Source organism: Solanum lycopersicum, chromosome 8, assembly GCF_036512215.1.
Source record: "Solanum lycopersicum chromosome 8, SLM_r2.1".
Classification (NCBI taxonomy): Eukaryota; Viridiplantae; Streptophyta; class Magnoliopsida; order Solanales; family Solanaceae; genus Solanum; species Solanum lycopersicum.
In genome coordinates, this window is record NC_090807.1 from 64,997,980 (window position 1) to 65,023,679 (window position 25,700).

The 25,700-nt window shown below is 33.7% G+C and overlaps 4 protein-coding genes across 7 annotated transcripts; 2 read left to right on the top strand and 2 right to left on the bottom strand.

The window, feature by feature from the left end:
- Positions 1-4,120: 4,120 nt before the first annotated feature.
- On the bottom strand, positions 4,121-12,755 carry LOC101243917 (uncharacterized). Of its 2 annotated transcripts, XR_742895.4 has the most exons (9): positions 12,504-12,755; positions 12,268-12,414; positions 11,083-11,180; positions 10,501-10,573; positions 10,362-10,422; positions 9,750-9,835; positions 9,555-9,644; positions 7,668-7,781; positions 4,121-4,504 (listed from the first exon to the last, which is right to left on the bottom strand). XR_742895.4 is itself a non-coding variant. In NM_001310014.1 (8 exons), the coding sequence occupies exons 1-8, from the start codon at positions 12,624-12,626 to the stop codon at positions 7,719-7,721; spliced, it is 741 nt and encodes a 246-aa protein (NP_001296943.1). In that variant the 5' UTR covers positions 12,627-12,751; the 3' UTR covers positions 7,573-7,718. The 2 variants fall into 2 exon arrangements, 1 of the variants encoding a protein (NP_001296943.1); NM_001310014.1 differs by lacking the exon at positions 4,121-4,504 and having other exon boundaries at positions 7,573-7,781; positions 12,504-12,751.
- On the bottom strand, positions 4,380-4,931 carry LOC101244214 (pectinesterase inhibitor 9). The gene has a single exon (XM_004245679.5). The coding sequence runs from the start codon at positions 4,929-4,931 to the stop codon at positions 4,380-4,382; it is 552 nt and encodes a 183-aa protein (XP_004245727.2).
- Positions 12,756-13,264: 509 nt separating the features above from the next.
- Positions 13,265-19,349, top strand: LOC101268708 (non-specific lipid transfer protein GPI-anchored 7). 2 transcript variants are annotated; one of them, XM_069288616.1, is made up of 4 exons: positions 13,265-13,661; positions 13,817-16,613; positions 16,928-16,972; positions 19,060-19,349. In XM_069288616.1, exons 2-4 carry the CDS (start codon positions 16,304-16,306, stop codon positions 19,158-19,160), a joined length of 456 nt encoding a protein of 151 aa, XP_069144717.1. In that variant the 5' UTR covers positions 13,265-13,661; positions 13,817-16,303; the 3' UTR covers positions 19,161-19,349. The 2 variants fall into 2 exon arrangements, with proteins under 2 accessions (XP_069144717.1, XP_004245724.1); XM_004245676.5 differs by having other exon boundaries at positions 13,817-13,861.
- A 786-nt stretch (positions 19,350-20,135) lies between these two features.
- LOC101268416 (FAM10 family protein At4g22670) lies at positions 20,136-25,533 on the top strand. 2 transcript variants are annotated; one of them, XM_004245675.5, is made up of 11 exons: positions 20,136-20,452; positions 20,627-20,678; positions 22,011-22,175; positions 22,265-22,352; positions 22,450-22,530; positions 22,641-22,705; positions 23,268-23,408; positions 23,574-23,690; positions 23,774-24,067; positions 24,274-24,331; positions 25,203-25,533. In XM_004245675.5, the coding sequence occupies exons 1-11, from the start codon at positions 20,343-20,345 to the stop codon at positions 25,298-25,300; spliced, it is 1,269 nt and encodes a 422-aa protein (XP_004245723.2). In that variant the 5' UTR covers positions 20,136-20,342; the 3' UTR covers positions 25,301-25,533. The 2 variants fall into 2 exon arrangements, with proteins under 2 accessions (XP_004245723.2, XP_010325464.2); XM_010327162.4 differs by having other exon boundaries at positions 20,140-20,452; positions 22,014-22,175.
- Positions 25,534-25,700: the final 167 nt, after the last annotated feature.

Below are 25,700 nucleotides of genomic sequence, written 5' to 3' on the forward strand. Positions count from 1 at the left end.
TATTGATGGGCTTAACTTTCTTCTTTTTATGTATGTTACTGTTCTATTGTAGTACTATACTAGGATCAAAAATTTTGAATCTTCGTATGATAATACTTTCTCCGTTTCAATTTGTTTGTTTGACCTTTTACTTGACTATATTGGTTAATGCATTTTAAAATGACTTAACCACATAAAAATGTATTGAATCAAAAAAAATTTAATGAATATATCCTAACCTAATTTTGAAGTTAAATTAAATCGGATTGAGATCAACTCAATATTTTAAAAATGAAAACTTTAAATAAAAATATTTAAAAAATCAATTTTTTTATTAATGTGATGAAAAAAGTTTATACTGTATTGTTAGTTTAAATATATATATAATATTTGTTTTGTTTTGATTGTTTTTAATTTTTATCGTATCATATCGTAAAATTCCTTGTTACATAAGGATGAAAAGTCTTATGTAACAACCGATGATTGCATCGTTACCTTATTTCTTCTTCTTTTTTAAAATAATAATCCTATTTAATTCTTTCACTGTACTTTTTTATATTAGCTCTACCAAATACCTTACTTTTCTTATAAGTTTGTCCTTCAAAATTGCTCGTGTATGATGTTATGTAGTGATGAAAAACGATACAATATATCCAAAGATTGTATTCATCAAGTTAATATAATACAATATAATACGATATGTGAAAACCATCCCAACAAAGTGAGAGTTAAAAATAAAGAAGGGAAACAAGAGGGGGAATCTAACCCTTATCAACAAGGTGAAAATTTCAGTAGCCGCTAAAATTCTCCAAAAGTTCTCCAAAAGTTCATACCGGGATGAATGCTACATGTTTTTTATCTCTCAAATATGATTTTCTAGCGGTAGTTTGTTATTTGGTCTTAGTTGTAGTGGCTGATATCTGATATACTAGAATTGGCATATTAAATTTCGGACATAGATTGAGAGGTACTTGTGCATTTTCCTTACATATAACTTTAATCGTTCAAAATTTTGAAGTTTGTATTGGAAATTCATAAATGGTGACCCATTGTGTCAAAATCCTACATACGCCTAAATTAAATCAATATACATATTCAATTGTCTTATAGTGATTGTATTTTGTTTTCGAGAAGGCAGAAACAAATTATTCTATAATAGTATTAATCTCTCTCTCAAAAATTGCTTAGGTGAACTATGTATTGTTTATTAATTAACGATGCATAAATTCTCCCTATATAAATTAAGTGCATTTATAAACAACCCTACTTATATATCTCAACACAAAAATTATAAATAAATAAATCTCCACGGACAAAATTATCACAGTAGCCATTTTCTATACTATTTAATAATACTAATACTAATACTACTAATAATAATGTACTCTATTGTAAGTTTATATTTTCTAGGATCGAGTTGTTCATATTCTGTATGTCGTTACTACAGTTCTACAGTCTATTTTAATTTTGCACCAAAACTTACTTATAGTGTGTTGATTAGACGCAATTCGCTGACATGACAATTTTTGACACATATCATGGAATGCGTAGTAATTGAGCTCGTGATATTACTCTTTTGATGAACTACACCAACTATTTTTTACCGGAAAATATAAGATTTTGCCTGAATGGTAAAGAGAATCACAAGTTCCTACCCCATTAGCAATTTTGGGCCTCTATAGTATTGTATCTTGAATTGAGCCTACATAAATTATCCACACCACATCCAATATTTATTTGGCCCATATTCTCAACCATTCACACTAGTAGAATTTTATAGGAAACTTATAGTAATTTCACTAGTTTACAAGTTTATTACTTAGATGTATACTTTTCTTTACAATATTACAAATCTTATCAGATATTGGTGCGTCTAGCTATGTCTAGATACATGTACCTTGAAGTATATGGGGCAAATTAGGTGTAGTTTATTTTAGATACATTGTATTCAAGTGGATTTGCATGTATTTGGGATACATAGACGAATCTCATTAGCCTCCCTCACCTCTCTCCCATCTCGCTCACCACTCTTTTATGTATCTGATATTGAAGATACATATGAATCACATTGATATACGTATATGTATGATTTTGGCATGATTCAAATGTATTTGGGATCCCTTCTAGCTTGCCTTTCTCTCCCTATTTTAGTGTGTACCTGATAGCAAAAATACGTGTATCTAGATGTATCTTTCTAAATACGGTAGGAAACTTTAATTAATGACAAAACACGTAATATTTTGAAAATATAGGTGATAAAAGTATATATGGTCGTGGAGCATGTCTAATTATGTAATTTTCCTTCTTTGTTTCCCCAAAATGCCTCACCACTGTTACATTGACTTCTGGGCCCACAATAGGCCCAATATAAGGGAATCTTTGGGCCCATACTCATCAGGCTTCTCGTGGCCAGTTGGGCTTCACGTGCTCACTGACCCGCAAATCACACATTTGATAAAGAATCCAAAAATCTTTAATTTTTGCACAAATCATCCTCGAATGCATTGATCTTTAATTTTTTATCTGGCAATGCGGCGGGATGGATGCGAAGCGGGGTGGGTTTGTGGTTACGTGGGGTGGAGCAGGTTTTAGATTGTGCGGGGTGAAAAAGATGTTGGTGCAGCAGGCGAGAGCGGTTTGTGATTATATGTGATTGCAAATTTAATCTTAACTTTTTACATATTATTGAGAGCATTTTTTACTAAAATAATTACTTAAAACTATTAAAATATTAATGATAGTAAATGAAAATTGTTCAATAAAATATTACAATTTCTTAAATGTTTCTTAATTACCTCTAAAAATTAAATTTTAAGTCAATCTATTAAGTTGTTACTATATTATTTATAGTTAAGTTATTATAAACTCAGTTATTATTATATTATTTACGTTAAATTAAAAATAATTACAAAATTTATAAACTTCAAATCTAAAATCCATACGTCTGATACTTTTATTCCTTCACCCAAACAACCCCAAACGTGATATTTTTTTCACCAACACTATTCATGCATGCATTCCAACAAAAACCAAATACGTAAAAGATTATAAATAGGAAAAAATAATTGCAGTCCTGTCCACTCATGATATATTTTGGTCTACGGCAGGTAATAGAAAATGATTTTTTTTTAAAAAATTGTCTCACTAGATATAATAATTAATTAAAGAGAAAAACAAATTGAAGATAATAATATGTACAATTGGCCGGAGATTGCGGCGGGACTTATATTATTATACTAAAAAATAATTACTTCTATTATTTTTTTATGAGAAAATTTTATTTTAATAAGTAAAAGATCTTAACTCTGCTGTGAAAATCTTCATTATTAACTACTCCTCTTGTACTATTAGTTTGTCATGTCATATTATTGTAATTAATTACGACAAAAATATTGTTACAGTGAAAAATATTGTTACAAACCATTCATTCGTTAATAGATCTTTGATTTTAAAATGAGTTTGGTATCGATCTATATAAATATTACATAAATTTTCTCATAATTTATGTGTGTCAGTTATTTGAATTTTCAAATGAAAACTAAATATTTACTTGCATTATTCTAACAAACTATCGAACATGATGTTACTGTTACTCGAAAAACTTATTTTCGAACCAGCTATCAGACAACGCTTAGCGGTTGTGTTTGTATAGAGCAATACAATTCAAGTCTAATCAAACTTTCCACCTATCACCCTAGACAAAAAATCCAAATAAAGATTAAGGTCGATTTCCCTTTTATGACTTTGTACAAGAACATTGACCCTAGGGCTACAAAAGTAGTTGAGCAGGACCATTGCTATGGCACTGCTAAATCATTATACATCACGCCCTCTAGATTCAAACATCTTTTTCCGGTCTAGTCTAGTGATCAATTAAATAAATCGTGGATATCGTGAAGTCTCAGCTTCAAATTCCACCAAAATGGTAAATATGAGATGATTTTTTTTTCTACGATTCAAATCTTAAAAATAGAGTTATGTCATACTTATGCGGGTGGGGGACATGGTTATTGATACCTATGCTGGTGGGGGACAAGGTTATTGATACCTATAGTGATAAGAGAAAATTAATCATTATTCGACAAATTTACTTGAACACAACGAAAATATAGATGACACTCTTAGGAAGTGAGAAAAAGTATACAAGCAAGAAGATTATTTATTATTACATTTACATATAGAGAACAACAAACTAAGCTGCACTGTCTTCATTGCAGCTATAAAATTGATAACTTTTTCACACAAACCTTGCTCCAACAGTAAATATATATAATTTTACCACTTAGACACAAAGCCCCAATTTCATGCTTGTGAAAATTCCCAAAAAAAAGTAACCTTTACACATCAAAACTTGTAACCTCATCGACTAATTCAAATTCACGCTCCTTGCCTCAGTCACATTAAGGACTAGGCTGGTGTCGATCCGCAAATCGATTAACCAAAGCAAGTGCATTACTAGTAACTTGTGCAACATGAAGTATTCTTAATCTTAAAGCAGCTTTCACATTTACATTCACACCAGGCCCTGAAAATCCATCAAGACAAGTGCTTTCATCAGTAAGTGCAGCACTTACCCAAGTCTGTACATTACTAACATGCCACATGAAATCCTGTCCGCTTGAAAATTGACCAGTATGTCCAAGTTCCGGAATTGATTTGTTTATCTGATCGACACTATCACTCATAGTATCCATACAGTCCTTGACTGCTTGTTTTTCTATTGGTTTTAGACCTCTCATTCTATTTAACTTCGATACGAATATGATAGTGGATTTTGCTTTGCTTAAACTAACTGATAAAGCAGCATGAGCTAGTTGCTTCTCGCTCTGTTTAACTGTGTTGGCGAAAGCAGAGAGGCATTGGACACATAAAACAGGGTAAAGTGTGGCTTTACATGAAACTTTGATGAATTTAATGGCAGCTGGATTTGAGGCCATGGCTGATTTAGCCATGGTGTTGTGAACAAGAAAACATTGGAGAGATAAGAGTACTATTAGCAAGTGAAGGTTATGGTTCCCCATTGTTATTTTTCTTCTCTTTCTTTTAGTGTGGTGTACTAGAGTATGGTGAAGCTTTATATAGAGTTTAAAAAGGGTCCCTAGTTATTTTCTTTTAAAACACTCCATCTGTTGCAATTTACGTGGCACAACTGAAATTTCAAATCTACGCGGCTTAAACCATCCGAATATGATCTAATCCATCCATTTGCACCCCAGAGGCGGACTCACCCCTCAAGGTGGAGGTGTACGTGCATCTGTTAACTTCGAAAAAAATCATGTATCTATCTCGAGAAACTGATAGAAATAGGATATAACTAAAAGTGCACTATACAAAAGTATAAGATTGTCATTGTGTTGTTGATACAATCTAGAGGATCCACCCGTGAGACTTGAGTTTGAATCCACCTAGAATATTATTTGAGCTAAGATAATATTAATGCATCCAAATTCTTGGATTCGCCGATGCAGCCCTATACTTGGCTAATATAATTATAAAAGTTAGCAGTAATATTCTAAAGTAAAACAAATGAAAATATCTTCCTCCTTTTGGGTATAGTCTACAAGTTTTCACATGCCCCCTTCCCTTTTGCTTTTGCTTCTTCTTTCAATGCAACATTTTAATCTTTCCACCTTATATTTCTCACAAATATCTGCATTATATACTCTTTTTCTGTGCTAACTTGTAATGTTGTCTATGTTTATGAAATCTTGTTGCTTTTTTTACTTTTTTATTTTTGGTGAGCAGGGTGTGATCTAATGATCACGGGTTCAAATTGTGAAAACAATTACTAATATTTGTATTAGAGTAGACTATTTACATCACACTCGAATCCTGGATGAATGTAAGATCCTCTAGGGTAGGCTGTCTATAGTAGCCTCCGGCTTAAGGTGCAACATTTTTCCAAATATTATGTTCGGATACTACGTGCACTGAACTGACTTTTTATATTTAATTTTTTATTTTTGATTGCCACAAGCTTATCTCAACTTAGATAGACATGACCAAACTTTGAAGGTAACGTGGTAGATGTCTAAGCACACCAACTTGTGCCTTTTTCCTTGGCATAAAGAAACTTGAGAATCAAGAGTACTTAAGATTAGTATTACAGCACAGGAGGATAAGTATTAGAGTCCATTAAATTAATCAAATTACGAAACTAATCTTTTATTAGGCAATTAATACAAGAGACTTGAAAGAGAATCTTTGACCAACATGTGACTAGAAAAACATAGTGTAGCAAAAACACAACTGATTACTTCCTGGATGATTCTTAAATTGATAACAAAAACAAAAGACAAAATTGAATACATTTTTTTTTGTGAGTTTGGTCAGTGCCTCGTGTCTCAAAATGTAACAATTGTTGAAAACAATAGTGAATCTGTTTCTTTTTTATCTACACGGAAGTCCGATTCAATTTGAATTCGCGGCTACAACCCTTGTTGGTAGTTAATTGTTATACATGTGGAAGGTCACCAACTAACCATTATTTTATGGTTGTACAGGCAATAATATGCAAGAAGGAATCCGTACATATTTAGCTAGAGGGGTCTGGTAATAGACTCATATATTAAGTGCTGCCAGCAAGCTATGATGATATAAATACAATTAATACAAGAAGCACATGATGGGATAAATTTTTATCATAATAGGCACATAATGAGCATCCACAAACCACTCAGAGGTGTGGTGAAATGAATGAGATTTCTGTGTCCATAATTACAAGTTTTAGGTTTGAGTCATGAGAACGAAAAAGTGTTCTCCCTTTATGAGCCTTCCGCGACATGAATTTTAACTAGCCAAGCCAATGGGTTTCAGATGCTGAAAGGGTATACAAAGAAAACAAAAGAAGTATCCAAAGTGCATATTTCCTATGTTGCTCAGACTCTCCAAATTTATTGCCGCACCTTGTCGGATCCTCCAAAAATGCACTACTTTTGAGGATCCGAATTTCGACATACATCCATCGAGTCTTTTAAAAGTCAGAATAACATAGCCTATATTAAATGTTCACTTTACAGCAAGACCTAAGACTTGCTTATAAATAACTGAAAACCATAACATATATAGCAGACATTGTTATGGTTGGCTGTCAACATAGATCCGGCTTTGGGAACATCACTAACTCAGTATGCCTTGGTGATAGTTGGAAGAAAAGGACAAAAGTCTAGAAATCAGCCCCATCAGTCTTTCACTGAGTTCTCACTCCTCTCAATAAAATTTCCCTCTATTTCACAGTTTAGAATCCAGTAAACATACCACTTTCACTCATTTTACATCAGAAATTGCAGTCTTAAGGGAGTTAAAAGATTTTTTATAGTGCCTTCACAACTTTTAATGGGTACATATTACATTTCAACATCTAAAAGTTGTAGTATAAAGGAGATTAATTTCTAGTAGTCTCATGCACAAAGCATCTCATATTCATACAGGATCTAAGGAAGGACTGTCCCCAGAGGCATTCAATACACAATGTAATTGTCACTTTCAGTAAAAATAGGATTTCACACTTTCCAACAGACAAGGAAGAAAGAACATGGATTTTCAGTTACATGGTGTACTCATTCTTTTCACAAATGATGGGATACTTTCTTATTGTTATTAAAGGGATCCATTCTAAGTTCATATTCCTACAAAATTTTGTAATATACTACAATATTAGTAAAATATAAATAACCAGAAATTCTCACCATTTCTCTGTATAAACATGAGACAAGCATTTGATAGCCTTGAGATGGAATCTATACTGTTAGGTACTTCAGAACAAGTCCTCTCAGCTTTTCCATGTATTCTGCTGCTTGTTTCTGCGTTACCAAAAGAAGATCAGTTCAAATTCAAGACAGTAGTATAGTTAAAGCTTCTAAGCAAAGTGATCATTATTTTTCACTAAAAAATTATGCACCCATAAATTACAATAATGGTGTTGACATGTAGCCATTGTCAAGCTTTTACACATCCATCGGAAAGGAACACATATGATTAGAGATATTTTAAAGTGTATCCAAGTAAATGTCAAACTCTAACCAGAGATTAACAAGCCTGGACATCTAGAGAAGTTACTACAAAATCCTATTTTATCATCTATCAGGTTTATGAAGAACATTCACAGAGTATCTGAAAAAAATATTAGACAGGCATTGTGGACACTCAACGCGTGTGCATATTATAGCATCTCTGAACAGTTCATCTTACATATACTTGCTCATCTTTTCAGTTCTTAACGCTACTAGTAATCATTTTCATGTTTTTATGCATTAGATGAACTCCATGAGCTAAAATCCGTTGTGGCTTTATTTATCCAGAAAATAACTTTCACGAGAGTAATCGGCTTATGCAGTTCAATTATTTGATTGAATTCATCGTCCCAAAGAATAATTTCTTCCTTAAGCAATGCTCAATCCACTTGAACAATAATTGACCATACTCAACTAGTGCATAAGAAGACTCAAACAAAAGCATAAAGGTACTTATCACGTTCAATTTAAATTATGGATGTTTCTTTTTCTCTTATAAGCGACGAAGAGAAGATTCAAAAAGAAAAATAGCCAAACGTGAAGATAACAGAACTAGTTAAGTTTGAACTTGAATGTCCATTTTCATAAGAGTTATGTGGAGTGCAATTGGAAAATTCAGAAATAATTTTCTGCTCTTTGTACATCTATGTAATTTGTAAATGAAAGATATTTTGCCAGATATATTCCCAAAAGATGTGGTGGAGAAACTATCAGACCCCAGAAAAGAGTTGAGTGAAGGAAAACCGTTCAACTTTATCATAATTAGTCTAAACAATGATAAACTAACAAAGAAATGATAGGAAATTCTACATGTAACTCAGAGATTCCGGTGTCTCCTTTTACGGAACAAAGATTGACAATTGATTGGCTATAAACTTCACTACAAAGATTGTAAGACTGCTCAGGAATGTCGTAAGCTGATACTGGCAATTCACTTGCCACTACATGATATGAGGAACATTTAATAGATGCTGCCTCACAATTTCTACCCCAACCAATTCTTTTTCTTTTTTTGATGACCATGGTATCCGGGCCAGCTTTCGGCCCACCTTGACTAATTCTATGAGATACATGACAACAACAATAGGTACCTGTAACTGTCCACCAAGACTAAGACAAATTGGAAGAAATTTTTATCTCTACAGAAATTTGAACATGAGACCTCATAGTTCTCAACCTACTCTATTGACCAATAGGCCACACCGTTGGTGCCTATCCAACCAATTCTCAACCCAGAAAAGTACCTTATCAAGAAAAAAAAAGTAGATTTTCAACCCAGACAAGGTGTGCTTTCAGTATATGATTTTATGTTGTTCATTATATTACTATTAGGATAAAACCAGCTTAACCTTGAAAGACACTGAAAATTTAGAAAATTGTGTGAATTCTTATGTCAGTTACTGATGCTCAGTTCGAAAAGTTACTTCTTTTTCCTTTTCGAATCACACTTTTCGACTGAAGTTACAGTTAATTTATGTGACGTTTGCACCGATATCTTCAAAAATATGCATCATCACTCCCACAGAACTTCTATCTACATTGTGTGGAATTTGCTTGTCTCACCTGGTTAACACTATGTGCAGTTGCAATGTTTTCATCAAGAAGCGTCAACAAGGGTCTATTCAGCGCATTCCTCTCAACCAAATCCAAAAGCTGCTCGAGAAAACGGAACAACCCAAGTCAGCAACAAGGCTAAGAGAATATACAAACCACACCCACATATAAAAGAAGCAGCAGAATTTAGAAACTATCACATACAGTAGCCTTGACATCCTTTGAAGTCAAAATCTCAGTTAGGTTCTTCTTTGTTGCTACAAGATCTGCTTGTAATTTATCATAGGCTTCTGCAGGAAAAAGAAAAATCATACAGCAGGATGTCAGAATTGCTCTACAAGATAACTTATAATTGAGACTTCATCCTCAAGACCTCAACTGCATGTGAGACCGTGGAACGTGGCCTATGTTGCGTATCTCAATAAAACCCATCCCGCCCCCTTCTAACCCATGTTATGTGATGCAGGATACACACTCAGAAATGGCCAATTCACATGGTATGCTGACTACAACTGCAGCTGAGTCTACTGTTGAGAAGCATAGGTTACCTAGATTCTCTTATTTTTGTATAAGGATAAGAAAACTTTGTTAATGTGCGATATATGTGATATTACTAAAATATATATGCATATTATTCTATGCACTTGTTAGTCGTGTCTCCACAACCACATATGTACTCCTATGTTTCTCCAAAACTTAAGAATTAGATGATGCAGAATTCGACTTCTAGATCTTCTCATATACCCATACTCATTTCCATGTAAGAGTCTGGAAATATCTAATCAAAGAGCAATCTAAAAAATCAATTTATCAGACCTGTTGCTTCTTGCAGGGCCTTTTGCAGTGCTTCCAGTTCAAATAATCTGTCTTCCACAGCCTGTGAAAATATCATGGTCGGTATCATTTCATTAACATATCTGTCTCACACTAAATCAACCAAATTTTCAGTAAGAACCTGAGTTTTGTTTACAGAAAAACGCAGCTTTCCAAGTTCGACTTGCAGATGGTCAAAGAATTCTTTGTTCAATCTGCAAACTAAGATATGTTAGAAGTTTTCAGGTACAGAAGATAAAAACTATAGTAGGGACAGACAAGAAACCCATGCAATTTGATGTTATAAAAGTCTTGTCCCAGTTCCTCTAGAAAATGTTTGCAAACTTCAAATTGGGTGAGGTACCAATACTTTCTCAAATTTTGATAACAACATAAATGTCAAGAAAATGGCCATTAATAAAGAAATACTCATATCTTGTTAAGAGGCAAAAATTTGATCTTTATATGAAGTCTATATTTTTATAGCTTTTTGCTTTTCTGCACAAGTTTACAAAATACGGACTCGAAATACATGTGCATGATCACAGAATGATCAAAAGCAAAAGGTCGCAACTTTAAATGCTCGACTGTTTAATAACCTATCAGAGCTGAATCTGAACTAATGCCGCGAAGATTCAAACAACTTATAGCATTTTCTGGCTTTGAAGCCAGAACAGTAAATTTTGGCCACCTGAGCTGTGACATTGGAGAGTAGATAACTCACCGTGGTCTCATTCTTGCAATCTCAAATTCAATCTCTTGAGCTTCAGTGTCAAGAAAAAACTCCACAAGCCCTTCCACTGTATCCGGAATCACTCGTGACTATGATCAGGACCGAAAAGAACATATAAGAGAAAGATATGCATTACATTTGCATCCATAACAAAATTAAAGAGTACAAAGATGTCTTATTGACTACTCCACAAATTGTAGAAGACCTAATATATACCCTCTCCATTGCAATTTGTTTATTTGATTTTGACTTGGCACGGCATACAAAAGACTTTGATTCTTGTACTCTTAACTAAAGATGCGTAAATGTATTAAATTGTTCATTAATCTTTCAGTCTTAACCATGTTATCTGGAAAGCTATAATTAAAGTTGTCAAAAAGAAAAAAAAAGACATTCTTTTTCAAACGGATTAAAAAAGGAAGTAGGATAAATAAATTGAAATGAAGGGAGTCATAACTAAAATGTCCTTTTCTAGTAGATTAATATGAAGTGAAAATATCAATTTTAACATGTTATCAAGTGGTACATCTTAGATTCAACTTTCTATCCACACAAAAATTTCCACGTACTTGGTTGTTGACCGTGTGCTTACCATTATGCCAAAATCTATAGCTTTTGGCATGATGATAATCGCTTGATCCTAACAAGTAGTATCAGAGCCAAGGTCATGAGTTTGATTTGCAAAAGCTACATTCTGCATGAGGCAGGTGTTGGGAGGGAGATTGTTGGATAATGGTAACAACCTGCCTATGGCAAGGCCCACGAGGGGCTAGGCGGTTCGGGTCGTAGTCATGATCGAACATGGCGCTTGCTCGGTGCACTTCGTTAAGAAATAAAGTTGTGCCTTTTGCTATCAAACTTAGCTTTTGTCAATGATGGTCAGTGTCTATCCTAACATTGGCACAAGACAGAGAATCATTACTGGCGCATTGAGTAGCTTGTAATGGCCTAATATAAATAAAAAACAAGAGTGTAGCTACAGGTCTGCTTACACTACAGGTTCAGTGGAACTCATGTAAGAATCTACTTAATATATATAAATAATTTATTCACAATACTCTAAGTTGCTTCTTCTAGAATCATGAACTTATAAACTCGAAATCCTTACTCTGCCCCATAAAATGTTGCTCCAAACATTATAAATTCTTCGATAAGATGATAACTTCAAAAAATTACCTCACGAAGAACTCTGCGACGTTCTTTCTCTTCACGAACTTGCCGTTCAAATTCTTCTCTGGCCGCAGCATCGTTCTCAAGGCGTCTCTGGAACTCGAGTCGGGCTATATGACCCGTTTGAGGCGGACCCAATAAACCATCTGGATCCTGTAATTACAAATAAAAAAATTCACCACTTTTATAATGCACTTGTAAAATTATAATTGAAAGGAGCTTCAGAAGTGAAGAGAAATTACCCATTCTAGTCTACCAGCACAGCGAATTGTGTTTACAAAAGTCTTGGGTTTTACAAATTTGGGCCTGTAGAATTGAGCTCCAATGGCGGAACTAGTAAAGCTGCTGCTGAATGCTGCGGCCATTGTTGGCCGTTTTTGAGAGCTTTTGAATGACTGGTTATTGAGTTCAGTTAGTTTCGCGGTGCTTTATCCGTTAGAAATGCGCACACCCTTATCTACAATTTTCCTTCCTATACTCCAACCATTTTATTTTGTGTGTCATAGTCTATTTCATAAAAAACTTTAATCTCAAAAATTTTTATTTTCTTAAATCTCATGATTAAATAAAATAAACAAATTTAATAAAAATCTTATATAGTTTAAATTAGTATTGAATTTAATTATTTATGTATGATAAACTTTTTTTTGTCATTATAAAATAAATATATATGTAACTAATTATGTCTAAAAATTTAGAAGTATATATATTTTTTAACATGTAAAATGATAAATATAAAATATGTTTTTTTTAGCGCATTAGAATAAATAATATTGTTATACGAATTAAATTAAGAAAATGTATATTTGGGTAAACGCATATCATCTTTGGACTCTAGCCAGCAAGGAAAAACAATCATTTGATCATAATCGTGTAGAGCAGTTTGGTTTAATTTCTAATTAAATAATCTTTTATTTCTCAATTTGTGGTTAGTTTTTTTAATTCAATTCAGGATCGTGTAGCGCACAGTTTTATTTAATATTTATATTGAACAAATAAAATTAGATGGAAATGCAGAATTTCTGGAGGAAAAAAAAAGTACGTAGAACGCCTTTTCTGTGCAAATTGAAAAATCAAAGAGAGAAAAATGTTCTCATCCAAATTCTCGTGGCTAATCACGGTGGCGATCTCGGCGGCGCTACTGTCGGCAACCATCACGGATGCCCAAACGACGTCGTGTGCTTCTAAACTAGTCCCCTGTGCACCTTTCCTCAACTCAACGTCGAAACCATTGGCTTCTTGTTGTGACCCACTAAGAGAAGCCGTGACCAAAGATCTTCAATGTATCTGCAAACTTTTCGAAAATCCGACTTTATTGCCTTCTCTCGGTATTAATGTTACTCAAGTTATTGCACTTCTCAAAAACTGTAACATTCCTGGCAATGTTAACACTTGTAAAGGTACGATTTAACCCCGGATATTGATTTATTCTGAAATTGAGAGTTGAATTGGACGCAATTTTTTGGATCTGGAATTGATTACTCTGTTTTACTTTGATCGAAGCATAATCTATACTCCAAATCTGATATTTTTCAATTTTGATTACTTCTTGCAGCTGGTGATCCAAGTTCTCCTTCTCCTTCTAAAGGAACGGCACCAGGTAAATGCGATTGAACTGCTCATATTGTTTCAATTTTGTTACCACAGAGAAGGTCTGTCCGCGTACACTCTCTTCTCCTCATATCACATTTTGTGAAAAATGATTGAATATATAATGATATTGAATCACTAAGTTCCTGGAGGTCAGCAATGATTCATCTTGCCAAATGTTGTTGTCTTCTTCGTCGCATCAAACTTATCAAGTATAAGTTACATTGTTATGTGATTTTTAAGTCATTGCATATGAATGAGTTTATTCCATGCATATTTGAAGGCTTATTCATCCATGCATATTCTGAAGGATAGTGACTAGGCTTGTTCATCCTATTATATGATAGTGTAATATATTACAAATATAAATTATAGTTGAAAATAAAATATTAAAAATGATTAAATAAATTTTTAGGTTAAGGTGTGGATATCTCGCTCTTAGAGATTTATGTTTACTACATCATAATCTATACCAATCTAGTTATAACGCTCTTGACTTGTTTTCTCTAGAATATAACAGCCTAACAACATCGTATAACTCAAATTTTTTTGAATTAATTAAAAAGTTCAAAGCTTCACAATAAAAATACCTTCCTTTAACATTCTTTTTTTCCTCTTTTTAATATATAATAAATATAGTTGAAGACTTAGAATATTTTGCGGTTATATTTATTTATAATATAGAGATTGAACCAATAGTATTTTTAATTCATAAAATTATTTATAGTTGATAGTGGAACAAATCTGAAAATTTTACTTCTTTTTTTCTTCTAAACAACTCCAAAAAGCCAAAGGAGAATAAAGTGATTAAGGGAGTATGATCAATTAATGAGTGGAGTTTTGTCAATGGATGGCATAGCTGTCATTCTTAGTAATAAAAAAAAATATTTGATTAAGATTCTTTTGTCTCTGTCCATGTGCAATTTATCTTTATTCTTGACACATAATCATCAGAATTAAGTTTATAATTAATTTATATAAGGATTTAGAGTTAAAAAGTAGAATAAGAATCACAAATACATTTCTATTCTATACGTTATATAATTTTATTTGAACATGATGTCTTCGAGTTGGATGATACATGATATTGTGGCATATCATTATTCATGTGAAATAAAAAGCAAACTGAGTAAACAATAATTGGAATTTAGCCAGCAAGAAAATCAATCATTTGATCATGATCGTGTCAAGCAGTTATATTTAATTTGTAATTAAATCATTTTTTATTTCTCAAATCATGATTATTACTTTTATATTCCATTCATGATCGTGTAGCGCTTTTTTTTAGGCCACGTTCTTTTCTTCTTATAATAATGTTGGGCTACAGTAGCTATTAACCTTTTCCTTACTAGTGAAGTTATAGAATTTTTGAATTTTGTAGAGTAAAATTAGATATTAAAACTTAGTAAAATATATAAGTCGTACCTCATAATAATTATATTTTAAATTTTATTTAATTAATAAAATTTTAACCAACTATGCAAGATATAAAAAATAGGGAAAAGGGTCTGATATACCTCTTAACTTTGTCATTTAGAGCTGATATATTCCTTGTTAATAAAGTGGCTCATATATACCCCTACGTGTAAACAAATGGCTCACATATACCCTTTTTCTCTAACGGAAATGAAAAAAAATAATTTTAATCTAAATTTTTATTATTTTTTTTTCTAAAAAATATAATCTCATATGAGTAAATTTAATCCTCGTCAAACATATTTTTTTGACTTTTTTTTATTTCAATGACTAATTTATAATTATTATTTTGATAATCAAATTTATTTATGTTTCACTAATATTATTGTAAAACTTATTGTAGATGACCAAAATTTTTCTTCGAATACGAAATTAAATTACTATACACACAAAAAAAATAGTTTAATTTTTTATTCTTTAAACTAAGGAATGAAAGAAAACAACAAAATAAGAATAAGAAATTCAAATAATTATAATAAAAGAAGTCAAAAAATAATTTATGTATGAAAAAAATTAAAATATACCTTGAACTTTGATAGAAGAATCATATATATCCCTAAATAATTTTTTAAAAAAATTAGAAGTAATAAATATAAATTTAAAACTAATTTTTTAACTTCCGTGTTAAATGAATGGTATATGTGAGCCATTTTGTAACGGCAGAATATATGTGAGCTGTTTGTATAACGATAAGGATATATGAACCACTTTTATAACGAAGGTTATATCAGCTCCAAACTCTTTTCCCTAAAAAGTATTTTACTTTAATAATTTATTCTAATTTTTTTGAATTAAATAAAAAAAGTAACTATAATTTTTAATACCTACATCAATTAAACGAAACAGACGATAGACCGTGCATGTGCATTTCTATGAATGTAAGCATTTAATTCACACAAGAAAACTCCTCACTAATTAAAGGAAAAAAAGTAGTGAACACTTTTTCCGTGCATAGTTAAAAATTATACAGAGAAAAATGCTCTCCTCCAAGCTCTCCTGGTTGATCACGGCCGCGATCACGGCGGCGCTACTGTCGCCAACCACCATAGAGGCACAAACGCCGTCGTGTGCTTCTCAACTTGTCCCCTGTGCAGCTTTCCTCAACTCAACCAAACCACCGGCTTCTTGCTGTGACCCACTAAGAGAAGCCGTGACCAAAGATCTTCAATGTCTCTGCAAACTTTACGAAAATCCCGCTTTGTTGATTTCTCTCGGTATTAACGTTACTCAAGCTATTGAACTTCCTAAGTACTGTAACATCCCTGGCGATGTTTCCGCTTGTAAAGGTAGGATTTATTTATTTTTTAGTTCAAACCCCAGGTGACTTGAATTGGGGCTGAATTGGAGTTGATACCGCTGTTTTACTTGGAATGAAGCAAAATTTCTACTTCAAATCTGAAATTTTCCATTTTTGGTTTTCTGTTCATCTTATTTACTTTGTTGGGTATTTAGAAAAAAAAAACAAATCTGGGAATGGTAGGGAATTTTGTTTGATAAATAATTGGGGCTTTAAATATTTCTTCTGTAATTTGTTACTGTCGTTATTGGTTTAGCATTAGTTATGCTGTTTATTTATTTATTTGTTGTTTTTTCTCTGCAGCGGCTGCTCCTAGTTCAAGTTCTCCTTCTGGGAAAACGCCACCAGGTAACTGAGATTAAATTGCTTTTTGTTTCAACTTTGTTAACACTGAGTTAAAAGTAGTCAATTGATGAACAATTTCGGAGTATGCATCAATTTGATTTGATCTTTTTTGTTAATTATTGATCCTTGCTCCTTTAAGTTTTACTGCATCGTGATCCATAGGTGTTTCTAGTTCCATTTATTTTTGCTTGGCCTTATTGAACTTTGCACATATGGTAGTGTTTGTATTGCTAATTGTACTTATTAATTATTCTTTGAAAAAAAAGTTTGACTACTGGTGCTTTATATAGTCACTTAAAAGATAATTTTGTAAGAAAAGAATGTTCAGTAGTTATTTTCACAGATATTTTGATTGAATGGTTTGAAAAGAAAAAATAATAGCATTTCCACACGAAAGCTTTCTACTATTTCAGTCAGAATCTGTTTCCAACCATTCGTTTTACCAGTAAGCTGGTTCGGTGGGAAATGGTGGAAAAATTATGTTTTAAAACGCAAATTTCCCAATGATTCGTTGTGGAAAACATCTGCTTCTAGTAGTGGACGAAGCCAAGGTTTCAACTTTATAGGTTTAGAGCTATGATTTCAACTTTATAAATCGAGTTTATTCCTGCTTTGAAGAATGCGTATTCGGGCTTCAAGCTTGTGGAACTATACTGGGTATATTGTTGTTGATGTAATGATGTTGTATCCAGATTTCTAGTTCCACACCTGCTTTTATGGCGTTATGGGATAGCCTTTGTTAAATTTAAATGATAGCACAAAAATCCAAAGGTTGACTTGATATCGCTGTCCTTGTTCAATGATTCAGAAATTTGATAACATAGCTATATTACTTGACGTTTTCAAACTACTAAATAAGTTTTCACCAAGTAACTTGTCATATACGATCTTTGAAATGAGACGAGACATAATATTTTGTTGCTTTTTCAAAACAAGAACGTGAGTAGATTGTGATATACTATAAATTTGTGGTCCAACAAGAATAGTTATGTTGGACTTATGGATGCACTCGACATGTTTTGTTCATTCTGTGTTATGATAAAATTTCCTTAGATGTCAAATTAATTTGGTGTCAGACAGATAAACCTTTTTAGTGATGTCTCTCTTTGTTTGCACCTTCGACGATTATTGGGAAAACACAAAATAAAAATATTGAATTATATCGGGTGAGAAATCAAATTCATGCAAATAAGTTTTTTGTTTCCTTCTCTTTCAAATTTCCTGTCCTTCCTGTTTTAATCAAGTTTCTCTATGGTTGCAAACTACTTCACATTTTCCCCCCTACACGATCATTAATTGTTTCTAGTGAAAACTTAAGTTGAAGTGTTCACCCTGATTCTTATTTCTTAATGGTGTTCAATCAATTTTATGGTGTTCAATCAATCTTAGATCTTCAGCCAAAAAAATTGACCTACTTCGTAAAGCTTAATTTGAGGAATCAAGCTGTTTCTTAAGAGAAAAGTTGAAAAAGTCGTTCATGGTGGAAATGAAAATGTTCCGACTTCATGTAATTATTAAGAGAGACATTCTTCTCAATGTTAAGAATCTTGTTCTTTCTTAACCAATTAGCCATTGGAAATATGCAGAGCAATTTCTCTTGGATGTTGCTTTTTGTCTTTCTACATAGCTATGTAATAAGTTTTTAAAGTCTACTTTTATGGCCTTACCCCTGATCGTTTTGTCTTTCTAGAGTAAGTTCACTTTTCTTCTGTTTTCCACCTCTTGAGTCATGCCGATTGAAGGTTTTTCCAACGCTGGCAAAGAAAAGAAGAACAGAGATAGAAGGTGGCAATTTATTACAACTTCCGCCGAGTAATATTTTACCTCGTTTAATGTTATGTGCCCCAGGTGCTTTGAGATTTTGTGGCAGTTCGGAGTGGAATGTGGCATATTTGTTATGCTACTCGACTAACGATCATAACTTTAGTAATTATGTGTGGGAGTATCTTGTTTAGGCATTTTAGTCATTAACCTGGACATGAGGGATTAGCCAAATGGAGAACGGAAACATCTGTCTAAATCATATGATTCGTGTTTAACTTGCATTGCATTCTTGCTAACTGTATTTTTCTCTTGATGAAACTTTACAGTCACCACCCCAGCTTCAAAAGATAAAAACGGAGTGAGCACGGTTGCATGGACTGGAATGTCAAGCTTACTCATGCTCTTTGCTTCGTTCGTGCTTGCTTAGTTCACTGAGTGTGTCCTTCAAGTACTGGGTAAATGTTGGTGAATTTCTTTGTTTCAGTATTTATTTAGGGAATTGAAAGATTGTACTCCAGACTTGATCGCTTTTATTATGTGAAGTTTCCAATTGAGATGAACGAAATGAAGCTAAATTGATGTATGAATCGTATTGCATAAGTTGTGTTTGCATGTTCTTGGTGTATTCATGGGATGTTGTTTCCTCCTCCCTAATAGCTCCCTTCTTTTTTCTATCATGAACTGTGCTTAGACGCTTCGTAAAACCGCACCGATCTACGAGAGGAGCTGATAGATGAGTAGGCTTCCCCTTTCGATTCACGGAATGTGATCTGGGACACGATGGGAGTTTGCGTGTCTCGGTAGGAAAGATATCACCGGAGTATATAGCACAAGATCACCTTTTCTTGCTGCCATGGGGTCGACCTGTGAACAAGGTAAACCCAATGGGAACCAAAAAACGAGGGGTACTGCATTGGGCAGAAGACGATCCTTGGTGACTCGAACTCACAACTTTCAAGTTGAAAGTGCGGGGTGTTTGTTTTATAACACTAACTCCCTTTAAAGTGATTTCTTAAATTTATTATTTAAAAATAATTTTAAAGCAATTCTCTAAGAAGTCTATCAAAAATTCTTTATGGGTTATATTTGATATTTTTTTTTAGATCACTATAATATTTAAAGTGAAAGGCTAAAATTTAAAATTTAAAATGCTCATAAAAGTATTTTAATTTTTGAATTTTATATCTAAATTATTAAATATACAAGTTGCTTACATATTAATTACTAATTATTTATTAATACATACTCTCTACATACATGACAATGGTATTTTAAAATAGAAAAAAGAAATAATTTGTTAATAGTTCAAATAAAAGCGCACACACATTTGATAATTTGTTTACCATTTTTCTATGAAATTTTTAAAATGGAATACTTAAGCAATATATTTGATCGTAATTATAATCGACTTATAAATGAAAATATAATAAAGCAAATAAAACGGAACAAAGAGTTTATCCAGTAATAGAAGCTACTAGAAGAACCTAGTCAGCTCCAGTCCCCTTCCATTTTCCTCGCCTCACTACCAAAAGCTAGGGTTTACAGTTTCTACAATTTCAAAATTTTTTGAATCTGTAGTAATCGTATTTGAAGGTAATCGGAAAAAGCTATGGACCCGATGAAGTTGAATCAACTGAAGCAATTCGTTGAACAGTGCAAATCCAATCCTTCCATTCTCTCCGATCCTTCTCTTTCATTTTTCCGTGACTACATTGAGAAGTAAGTACGCTGTTTAATTCCATTTGAGAACAGTATTTTTTGTTTTTTTCCATGATCTTATGCTATTATGAACATATGAATGGATGATGGATCGCTACTTTGCTTTCAGTTACTGTAGTTTTGGATGAGTGAACTTAATGTCGATTCATTTGTTTGATTTTTTTGTTTTCGCAGTCTCGGTGCTAAACTTCCTTCGGCTGCTTACGACACCGGCGATTACAAAGAGGTATTTTCCTTGCTTCATTATCTTCTTACTTAGAAGTAGTGTGATGTAATGGTCAATGACGTGGGTTGAAAATAATGAGGGTCTGAGGTTCAAATCCCAGCACAATTAAAAAATACTAGTTGATTTCTTCCCCATTAGTTACCTTGTACTTGTTGGTGATTTCTTCCCCCATTAGTTACCTTGTACTTGTTGCGGGTGGGAGGTGGCTTGTAGCTCGTGGAATTAGTCTGAGGTGAGGGCAAGTTGGTTTGGACACCACGGTTGAAAATAAGTAAATAAAAGATTGTTGTTTCTGATGAGTAAAGTTTCTGTACAATCACCAATAGGGAATCTTAATATAATTTTTTGTGGTTATCCTCCCTTAACCGGAAGTTTATTATTGTTAAAACTAATAAAAGAAACGCTCAAATCACTATATATATATATATATATATATATATATATATATATATATATATATATATACCAGGGATGTCTCTTATTTATGTCTAACGACTACTCATGTGATTTGGAATAGAGTTAGGGTAATTAAAATCTTCTAGGTCAAAGATTAAAGAGCTTCATTTAATATCATCTATGAATATACACTAGGTTGCACAAAAAAGTTGTTCTTGGATCAATCCAAAGCCCAACCTCCTCGGGTTCGAGGCCTAGGTATGGAAAAATCCTTGGCAGGAGCACTAACCCTGAATGGGAACCTACTCAGCACGAATACGGATTAGTCGGACTCCAATGTGTGTACCGGACACTAGATGGGAAACAGCTCCCCCTCCAACCCCCAACACCCACCCCCAAAAAAAGGATCGATGACTCTTAAAATCGTGTGTTTGGATATTTGGATACTACTGAACATGTCCAATTATTTTTCCGAACAATTTAGTCCTATCATATGAAAGCAAGTTGTTTAAAAAATTCTGCGGTCTCAAGGAATTAAGAATTAGTATATTATAGAAGCAAGAGATTCAAAATGGTTGGGAAGTAATGCTCAGTTGTTAGACTTATTTAGCTCCACATAGGCAAGTGTGAGGTTTATTAAACTTCTGATATGCCTTGGAAGGCAAATTACTGACTGTTACTGCAGTAAAATGGGGTTGAATAGACTGAATATCTTTAGATGCAGAACACAACTAGCATGGGGTTGAGATGCAGATGATTCATCAACTGATCTGATTATGGGTTTCCTTAAATTACCTGCATGTTTCAACTTTATATGGTTTCTTTAGTTAATTTATTAGTATACTCCGTGGTTTCTCATTAAATATGAGGTAATCGGAAAGTTATACACCCCTCCCTGGATTTTTATTGTCTATTGATCTAACGTTTTCTATGCAGAAGTCCCATGTGGTGGATGCGAGTGATGATGAGATGGATGATGATGAGAATGATGCTAATATCAAAGAGACAGCTGAAGAAGAGGAGGAGCCTGAGATAATTGAATCTGATATTGAGCTTGATGAGAGTGACACTGTGGAACCTGACAATGATGAGCCACAGAAGGTTTGCCATCCGACTTGTTTGACATTTTTTCTGTTTTGGATTTTGAAGGTTCATGTTTATTTTTAACATTTCAAATCTGTTTTTTCTAGATGGGAGACCCTTCTGTGGAGGTGACTGAAGAAAGCCGTGATGCTTCTCAGGAGTCCAAAGCTGAGGCCATGGAAGCAATTTCTGAAGGTGACGTTGTTCAATGCCTATATATTGGCATGCCTGTCTTCATGTTTGCAAAATCAGTGGCATGATCCCTCTCACTTTTGTTGTTGGTGTTTATCAGGTAAGTTAGAAGATGCAATTGAGCATCTTACAAAGGCAGTTCTCCTCAATCCTAAATCAGCAATTATGTATGCTACTAGAGGTACGTTTACCAAATGCTTTCAAAGTGGATTTATTGATGTTGTTTTTTTTGTAATTAGAGTATTCATTTGCATTCAACGAATCACTGTTTTTTCTTTTTGTCTTACACAGCTAGTGTTTATATCAAGATGAAGAAGCCAAACGCTGCCATACGAGATGCAACTGCAGCATTGGAGGTTGTTCTTGCTCTCAGATTTGCTTACCTGATGTTGTCTCTATTCTGTATACATTTCTAATTATACAATTAGTTTTTGATAAGTTCCTTCAATAATTGCAGTGGATGACTTCATCAAGTAAAATATTAAGAGAATGTCGTTGACTGAGTAATATTTCTTCTGGGCTTTATATGGAAGATACCCTGAATAATTTATCAGACATATCTTCTTTACGTGCTCTTCCATTCTTGAGGCAGACATGGAGTCATGTAGGCATTAGATTTGCATGCTTCCTAGTTAATCCATTTTGGGCATGTGGTTGAATATATTATAGTCTTCCCAAATTGTTCTTCATTTTCCTGTTTTGAATGTCTAAATGTGGGTAGCTATAGAAATCATTCTTGTTTTGACCCCTGGTTAAATGCTTCTGGCAAACAGTGTATAAATATTAGGAACAATTGAAAAAGTAGATAGCAAGATTTTAGGAAAAAGATGTTTTCTTTTGTCCTGCATCACAATGGAAAAAGAAAAATTGGACCAATTTTGTGTTCAATATATCATGGACTCTGGGCTGTTCTTGCAGTTGAATCCAGATTCTGCTAAAGGTTACAAATCTCGTGGCATTGCCAGAGCCATGCTGGGACAGTGGGAGGCAGCTGCTAAGGATCTTCATGTGGCTTCGAAACTGGACTATGATGAGGAAATAAGTGCTGTGCTTAAGAAGGTTGCTTCCTGTGATATATCTCATAACATCTACGTGATTAAGTTGTAGTGCTTGGTGGCCTTTTCTTTGTATAAAAAATTTATGGTGGTACTATCAGCCCCCTGAATATCTTGTTGAAGGGGCAATTTTCACTTTTTGCAAGTGATTATGCGTTGTCTGTCACAGGTTGAGCCCAATGCACATAGAATTGAAGAACACCGCAGGAAATATGATAGGTTGCGCAAAGAACGAGAAGATAGAAAGATTGAGCGTGAGAGACAACGAAGAAAGGCTGAAGCTCAGGTAACCCTTAGTTACTTATTTGGTTTTATGCTCGTGTGTGATCTTTTCTGCATGTTAATATTTGGTTATGCCTTACATCTCAGGCTGCTTATGAAAAGGCCAAGAAGCAAGAAGAATCATCAAGTAGGAGAGCTGGTGGCATGCCCGGAGGCTTTCCTGGTGGCATGCCCGGAGGCTTTCCTGGTGGCATGCCCGGATTTCCTGGTGGCATGCCCGGAGGTTTTCCTGGTGGCATGCCTGGAGGCTTTCCAGGTGGCATGCCCGGAGGCTTTCCAGGGGGTATGCCTGGGTCTGCACCTGGAGGAATGCCCGGAGGCATGCCTGGGGCTGCACCTGGAGGAATGCCCGGTAACATGGACTACAGCAAAATACTGAATGTAAGTAAATCTACTTTTGTATGTTTACTTTGAAACAAATTATGGTCTTAATATAAATGTTTGAACAAAGGTATTATCTTAGGTGAAGACTAATTTCAAATAAAAAAGAAAAATCTTGTATAGTTTTTTGTAGAATATGATTCTTTTAAGTCATTTTTTGTCCATTGCAAGGAGATTAAAATTTCCTTTTTGTTTGGCTGGAGCAGGACCCTGAATTAATGGCGGCATTCAAGGATCCAGATGTCATGGCTGCACTGCAAGATGGTACTTTCCTTTTTGTCCTCACCTCTTAGCCTGTCTATTTTGCTTTGATAATTAAGACATTTCATTTCTTGACAAGTGATCCAGCTGTTTCACTTGAAGATAATTATCAATTATCACATATATTTACTATGTGCTCTGCTCTAAAGTTCACAATATCTTTGCAACATATCAATCTGTTGAATGACAAATGTATATGCTTTATATTTTGGAACATCTCCTTATCATGCTTGTTAGTGTCTGATGATTAAAAACCACATGCAAGTATCAACACGGTATAAACATGGTAAGGGAAATTGATGCTATCACCAGCTTATTAGCTACCAGTCCAATCGGTGGAAGTTATTAGAAACATCGCCTTTTTGTTCTAGTTAAAAAATTGAGCACCTCCAATAAATTTTTTCTTCAGTGTTACCTTAGTACATATATGCCACTTGATAGTACCTGTCCACAAGCTGCTTGATTGTTCTGTATCTCCTATATGGATATCTAATTAATTGCAACAACAAATAGTCAAGTATGCTATTAATTACAGACAAACAAAATAAATTTGGCTAGGAGTATGTAAACATATTCTCTCCATGTCTTTGCTTGTTCTTTTTCTCACTAAGCTTTTGAAAGAGTAAATAGACTTGGTACTTTTCCATTATTTGAGTAAAGCAGAAGAAGATTGACAGTTGTGCTAAAGTATAGCTAGGATTATATATATTGTTTCTAGCAAGATTAGAACATAATTGCTGATAAATTGCCTATAGTAACTTGCATAGATTTGGAAAATCACATCCCTGTAGACTTAATGTTGCACATACTATAGATGTTTTGAGAGACACTAGTTTCTTTGTCCGCTTACTGAATGTGGCCTGGTATTTTGCAGTGATGAAGAACCCAGCTAATTTGGCCAAGCATCAAGGAAATCCTAAGATTGCTCCTATTATTGCAAAAATGATGGGCAAGTTTGCTGGAAATAATTGAGAGCTTTTGGGATTTTGTCCGTAGGAATTTCTAGAGTTTGATAGAGAACATGTTGTTTACCGTAAGCTTGTTTTTATCGAGTATAAAGTCATTCTCCAAGATTGTGTCTAATCCAAGTTTAGGTTCAAACTATAGCTGTCTTCTTTTCTTATAGATTTGTTATTGTTATGTGTATCAACTATTTTTCCTTCTGGTGACTGATGTTTTGGTATGCAAAAACTGCTTTCTATCTGCATCTTTTAGCCGTTTTAGCTTGTCTAATTTCAGTGGTTGCTGATGTGATGATCAGCTTTGGATGAAATTTATTTCATGGGCGAGTAGCCATATATTGGGGTAGATACATTGGCGAGTCTCAGAGTCTAACCTGGTCACCTAGTCGTCCAAGCTTTTCAAGTAAATA

Excerpts from the sequence above, each read along its gene's own strand:
- LOC101244214 (XM_004245679.5), bottom strand. The coding sequence starts at position 4,931 with ATGGCTAAATCAGCCATGGCCTCAAATCCAGCTGCCATTAAATTCATC.
- LOC101243917 (NM_001310014.1), bottom strand. The coding sequence starts at position 12,626 with ATGGCCGCAGCATTCAGCAGCAGCTTTACTAGTTCCGCCATTGGAGCT. Across the intron at positions 12,415-12,503 it reads GTGCTGGTAGACTAGAATGG|GATCCAGATGGTTTATTGGG; the intron begins GTAATTTCTCTT and ends TTGTAATTACAG. Across the intron at positions 9,836-10,361 it reads GGCCCTGCAAGAAGCAACAG|AAGCCTATGATAAATTACAA; the intron begins GTCTGATAAATT and ends TTTTTCCTGCAG.
- LOC101268708 (XM_004245676.5), top strand. The coding sequence starts at position 13,349 with ATGTTCTCATCCAAATTCTCGTGGCTAATCACGGTGGCGATCTCGGCG. Across the intron at positions 13,662-13,816 it reads CAATGTTAACACTTGTAAAG|CTGGTGATCCAAGTTCTCCT; the intron begins GTACGATTTAAC and ends TACTTCTTGCAG. Across the intron at positions 16,973-19,059 it reads TTCTGGGAAAACGCCACCAG|TCACCACCCCAGCTTCAAAA; the intron begins GTAACTGAGATT and ends GAAACTTTACAG.
- LOC101268416 (XM_004245675.5), top strand. The coding sequence starts at position 20,343 with ATGGACCCGATGAAGTTGAATCAACTGAAGCAATTCGTTGAACAGTGC. Across the intron at positions 22,353-22,449 it reads CATGGAAGCAATTTCTGAAG|GTAAGTTAGAAGATGCAATT; the intron begins GTGACGTTGTTC and ends GGTGTTTATCAG. Across the intron at positions 22,531-22,640 it reads AATTATGTATGCTACTAGAG|CTAGTGTTTATATCAAGATG; the intron begins GTACGTTTACCA and ends TGTCTTACACAG.